Genomic DNA, 6,000 nt, shown 5'->3' with positions numbered 1-6,000 from the left:
GTACTAGTGAGACATTTCCCTCGTGCTAAAACATTTGATTTTTTTTTTCCCAAGATGCGAGGGAAATGTGAAATGCACACATATAAGCCGGGACCAGGACCAGGATCAGACCCGCGCCTCCCTGCGGGGCTGGCTGGGCAGGGAAGGCGGCCCGGCCCCGCGGGCGCGGAGCTGCCCTGCCCTGCTCTGCCCTGCCCGGCTCTCCGCTGCCCGCTGCCGGGCCGGGCAGGGGCGGGCCCACGGCCGCCCCCGCCCCTCGCAGGGCGGCAGAGAGTTGAACTGTGGAGCCGGAGCTCGGCGCGGGGCCGCGGCCGCGGCGCTGCTCGGCCTGGGGAGCGCCCGCCCGCGCCGGGCGCCAGCGGGGCGGCCCATGGCGAGGCGAGAGGACGGGCGGGACTGGGCGTACAGGTAGGGCTGCCGGCCGGGCTGCCGGCCGCGCTGGGCTCGCTCCGTGCCGGCGGCGCTGGGAGGGCGAGCTGCGCCTCGCCGGGCGCTCGGAGCCGGCCCTGCCGGGGGCTGCGGCCGGGGAAGCCCCCGCGGACCGGCCCGGGCGCGGCTGTGGCTGAGGGCACCGAGCGGCCGCCGCAGCCTGCCCTGCCCGAGGGCAGCCGGGGAAGGTGGCTTCCCTAAACCCTGCGTCCTCCCTCTTTGTTTTCCCTTTCTACCTTGGGAATGGAGTGGAGCGTGAAATTAATCTGCACTTGCTGCCTGGGCAGTCGCAGTCGTAAATAAGAGATGTGTGTTGATGGACGTGTGAGGGGGTTTTGTGTGTGTGTGTGGTTTCATGTTCCGTGTCTTCAGAGAAACCTGTGTCGGGCGTCTCGCTGCCTTTTACACCTGTGGCTTTTGTGTCGCATTGGAGGATACATGAATACTAAGGTGCTCTTCTAAACAGCCAACAATCTAATAGCGATTTGGGGTCTGAATATTTAAGTGTTCCTCATCTGATTCATGCTTTACTACCTGTGACGCTCCCGTGAGCCAGTTTTCCCAAGGCTGTGCCAGTGCTGCTCCATGGCCAAGTTCCTTCGCTGTGAATGAAACAGACAGTGTTTTGGGAAGTTAAATGCTGAAGTCTGTCCTGAAACCTTGTCTGACTGGACAGATCCCTCTGCCTGTTTAACTTCTGCGAAGCCCATTAGTGTCCTGTACTCAGGTGATAATTTGCTGGTATGGAGCACCCTGGAAAGTTGCCATAAATATAATTTAGCAAGGTGAGTTGATATATTAGAATAGAATTAGCCATGCAGTTCTGATACTCTGTCATTATTGTGCTGCCTGAGATAATGTGCTGTAACTTTGAACAATTTACAAGATAATAAAATAAGGATGTTGGTACTACATATGAAGAAGTAGCTCGACACAAGGATTTGTCTTTTTCCATGTTGTATATTTTCATGAAGATAATTTCAGAAGTTACCTGTTTAAAAAATAACCTTTGTAACTTGTTACATGTGTGCTTTCTGTTGTCATTTTTCTGTGCAGAACTGTCTGGAAAGAGAATTCAGGCCATATTGAAGCTGTTGTGCTATACTTCATGTTTTTCAGCTGTTCAGCAGATACCTCCCAGACTTTTATGTGGCCGTAATTTTGTGTCAGTTTTTCACACAATGGGTCCTTTGCTCCAATAACTCCTTACTTAAAAAAACCAGGGAAATCTGTGAAACTGACTGAACAGTGCATGTTTAAGTTCATTTATTTAAACAGCTTTGATATGCTAAATGGAGTGTAACAGTTTGTGTGAAGTAGGCTTTTGCTGGGAGGAGGGAGTCTTGAGCTGCTTTTAGAAATAGCAGCTGGAAGTTATTTAAATCTTACTTGCCTTTTTTTTTTCTTCAGCTGTAGGTATGTAGAAACATTATAATAGGAATTCTTTTTATTTTGTAGGGTTGATCCATATGGGTTTGAAAGGCCAGAAGACTTTGATTATGCATCCTATGAAGCATTCTTTTCCAGGTACCTAGTGGTACTCACTAGAAGAGCAATAAAATGGTCCAAGCTCCTAAAGGGGAATAACAGTATACAGAAGAGTTTAAAAGGTGAGCTTCATGTCTCTTTATCAGTAAAAGTGCATTATGTTAGGATTCAATAGGTTTGTATTTTTAAGTGTTGAGTACCGTTTCTGTCTTCAAATGAAAACCAATAGTATAAACAGTAATAATTCATAAGCAAGTATGGTATTGTTAGCGGGATTTCATTTAAACCTTCCAAAAGAGTAATCCCTCTTCAGCACAGGAATATCTTGTTACATCTGTAACCCAGCTATTGTGGCCACTGGCACTCCAAGATGCTGTTGTGCAGCTGTTGGCTGTATTGTACTCTGTGCTCTCTTTAAAAAAACATGAGATTATGTAGAAGATGCTGTCTTGAACCCCAGGGATCAGGATGCTGGGGCTCTCAGTTGCTGCCTCTTTAACAGTTCTTTAGGCTGCTGAGATTTTCTAGCTCTCCTTATCCTCCTTTTGTAAAATGACATGTACCATGCAGCTCAGAAGCTGTGTACTAAGAACTGATGGTAAATGCCTTACAAAGGGAAGAAAGTAGGATTAATGCAGGGGCTAATGCAACACTGGATAAAATGCTGATGGAAGTGTTAATGTCTGCTTCAAAGAGCATGAAAACCTCTAGTAATGCTTTATCTTGCAAGAGATACAGGTAGAAATAAATGCAGGGAGTCAGAAGGTGTTAGGGAATCCTGTGAAACTAAAGGATGGAGTTCCCTCCCTCTCTCTCTCTGGGTTATGTTTTCATATAAGCATCTAAATTTTCCTGTTTGCTGTAAATGGTGCTTATCAGGTTGCTTTCTCTGGTTGTCTTTTGGAGTTGGGCAGAGTTCTCTGAAGAATATTAAGGAAAAATTGAGTAAAATATAGAGCTGTGCTCCAGGTGCAGCCTTTGGCTGGTGATTCTGATAGTTTTGGGGCTGTTTTTCTTCCTTGGCACCAGAAATGGGATGATAACTAGCGAGACATTTTAAATATAACAGTGTATTTTGTGTACAGATGTCTGTGTTGTGGGTGAGAAATTCCAGAAAATGTAGGTTTGAGCTATAACTGCTAGATCATATGCTGCTAACCACAAAGGATCTACTCCTACTGTATTATTTTTTCATAGAAATGTAAAGATGTTTTTGTTTGGGGTGTCAAGTTTGAATGTAGTGAGAACATCATGCCATTTTGAATTAGTGAGGATTTTGAAATTTTGCAGAACTTAGTCTTCTAGCTGGGGAAGAATAATCTCAGTTTGATTCATACCCTTCTCTTAATGTGTGAGTGGTAACAGTGGCAGCTTTTAGCAGTTTCTGTGAGTTCATTTCTCTTTGTGTTCCCAGTTCTAGCATTTTAGAAACAGAATGTTACTGTGATACTAAGAGTGGAATGCCTTTGGTCTTATTTTGGAGTCAAAACTTTGACCAAATCTCTCAACTTGTGCACCAGACTTCAGAACCAATGGCCGTGCTGCCCCACTGGGCACATAATGGCAGCAGCCTTTCATGTGGCTTTGATTGTCTCCAACAGGTTGCTCACTGTGGGATCTGGGAGTGTGTAAATGCACTGAGGGGACACAGGCAATGGCTCTGGACTGTCACAAGTCCTGTTTGGCTGGTGCATCATCTTTGATGCTACTGACTTGTGCTAAAGATACCTGGATTTCTAGGCTATGGATTCTCACATATACAGGTAATTGCAGGCAGGGTGACAGGAAAAAGTAATACTGAGGAAATGAAGTCTGAGTATAGATTCAGAGTTGTTACAAAAAGCTTTCTGCATTAGCCTCATCTGATACCTCAGAGGAGGAGAGTGAAAGCTTAACCTGTGCAATTACTGATTTTTAAATATGTTCCTTCTCATTTCAGTACTAAGATTGAATTCTGTGACATGCACATGGAATTGTGTAAGCATGTGTGTGCTTTATCCTGCAAGATGATTATGCAGTGATTTCCTTGCAGGCAAATAGCAGAAGCTCTGCTGGTTATTCACTGAATTTCCCTCCTCCAGGACCTGATTCGTTGCTATGAAGCTTTGCTCAGAGCTGCTGGCTCTGCCATAAGCTAGAACTGAGAAGAATATTTGATTTGCCACTTCCCTCCCCAAACACAGTAGCTGTGAACCAATGTTGTGTGTCCTGCTGTGAGGAGATATGAGAGAGGCAGTGCATGTGTGGTATCTCAGTAGTTCCACACCCATTTGTCTACACACAGAGAAGCTCATAATTTCTGCCCAGGCGAACAGGAAGAAGTGATGATTTGTGTTAATTTTCCAGTTTGGAAACATGGCATGTTCACATGCTGCTGGGTTTGCCTCATATCCAGGGTGGTTTGTGTGTGTATAATTCTGTTCCACTATAAAGAAAAAGAATTAGACTACATTTTAACAATGGTAATTAAGCAGTGTGTTCTTTTGTTCTGTGTTGCAGCATGCTGGTAGGGTGGGTCATGAGAATTTGGCTAACAGCTCCTTTCACTCATTCTCCAGTCTCTTCCTTTTTTTAATTTTTATTTTTCAGGTATTCTGTTCCCCCCCCGCCTTCACCTTGTTTCCACTGCACATGAGAGTTTATAATCATTGTTTGTGACTTGGCTTCTTTCTCTCTATCTCTCCCTCTGCCACTACTGAGATCCTCCTAATTTTTTTCCTTGTATCATTCAGCTCTGTCTTTATGGGACAAAAATACAGCTTTCTGCTCTGTTTTGTTTACAGGTGGACAACAAACTGTCTGACCTAACTGCTTAAACTATCCTAATTCTGACCAAAATCATGCTACACAAAAGAATTTGGCTGTACTAGTGAAAAGTGGCCAGTAGCAGAAGATACTTTCTGATCTTTGATAAAATACAGTGAAAGGGAAAAGTAAACTTATTAAACAGTGGTTATAACATGAGCATTTCTGTTCCAGCCCAGGGCTTGGCAGAAGAAAAGTCAGTTTGTCTGTAACTTTATTACAGCACTTATGTGCTCTGTTTTTTCTGTTATGTATTCATGAAATAAAGCTTTCAGTTCCTTATATGCTGTTTCCAGTCTTCCACAGAATTTTTCTTCTGGGGCCCAAGTGTATTTCCTCAACATTCAACAATAATTGTTAGTACCTGAAAAAGTGGATGCAGATGCTTCTCAAAAAATATTTTCAAGATGAGATAATTTTTGTTTTTAAATGTTTAGGGGATTTTTGCTGCATAAACTTGAATCTATGCTGTAGAATGAAACAATGTTAATAGGGGAAAAAGGCAATGCAACACTTGCCTTGAAGCAGAAGTCTCCAAAATCTCATAGTCTACCATCAAATGAGGACAGGCAGGTTGAAATTACTTATTTTTATACCTTGTTACTGTAAGTAGTGTACAGTATTAGAGAAATGTTATTTTCTGCATAATTTTCTCTTGAAAGTTACTTTAGGAACTTACCACTTTTAGAGGTACTTACCTCTATCAGGTAGCTGTTTTTTCTTGTTAAAAGGAAATCACATTCATAAAGTGTGACTCTAAACTTGTGAAACTGGCACTAAGTGTCAGAGGCAATTAAATTATTAAGGGGGAGGAGGGTTTCCTAAAAATTGGTGTTTCATATTTTGTTAATGAACAGAGGCCAAAACTTTACCTAAAGATATTTCTTACCTGTGTATGGTCTAGAATTTAGATCACCTGCTATAATTGTCCTGGGAGTGATTCTGTGTGCAGTGCTTGGGGTATTCAACAGTGCTGCTTTTGAGATCAAGCCCTTGGTTTGCAACTGGCACTGCATGTGTGGGTGGAGACCTGTGCACGACCTGGCCTCATCTGGGAAAGCCTCTCAGATGTTACAGTGGGAGGGTATTCTGTAGTGTGAACTGTTCTTGTGGGCTTCCTAGTTCCCAGGGATAATGTGGAGGAAAGCTTATATATGTATATATTTGTATAAAGACAGTTCCATTTATAGAATATTATATATCTATGTCTATCTACATATATAAATTATATATATTAAACTGCAGCTGTCCTCCTTTTCAAAATGATTTTGCTGCTTC

The 6,000-nt window shown here is 43.3% G+C and overlaps 1 protein-coding gene across 3 annotated transcripts in view; it reads left to right on the top strand.

Annotated features, from left to right (window-relative positions):
- Window positions 1–255: 255 nt before the first annotated feature.
- The window catches only part of GRTP1 (growth hormone regulated TBC protein 1), a 35,416-nt gene continuing 29,671 nt past the window's right edge, over window positions 256–6,000 (top strand). Inside the window, exons 1-2 of one of the 3 annotated variants that reach the window (XM_064407865.1) lie at window positions 256–408; window positions 1,888–2,039. In XM_064407865.1, the coding sequence (XP_064263935.1) occupies window positions 371–408; window positions 1,888–2,039 (190 nt within the window). In that variant the 5' untranslated portion in view covers window positions 256–370. Of the gene's footprint in view, window positions 409–1,066; window positions 1,215–1,887; window positions 2,040–3,658; window positions 3,681–6,000 lie in introns of those variants that run through there. The other 2 variants (XM_064407867.1, XM_064407866.1) reach the window with 2 other exon arrangements.

This window comes from Passer domesticus, chromosome 2, assembly GCF_036417665.1.
Source record: "Passer domesticus isolate bPasDom1 chromosome 2, bPasDom1.hap1, whole genome shotgun sequence".
NCBI classification, from domain to species: Eukaryota; Metazoa; Chordata; class Aves; order Passeriformes; family Passeridae; genus Passer; species Passer domesticus.
This window is presented reverse-complemented; position numbering and strand designations above follow the sequence as displayed.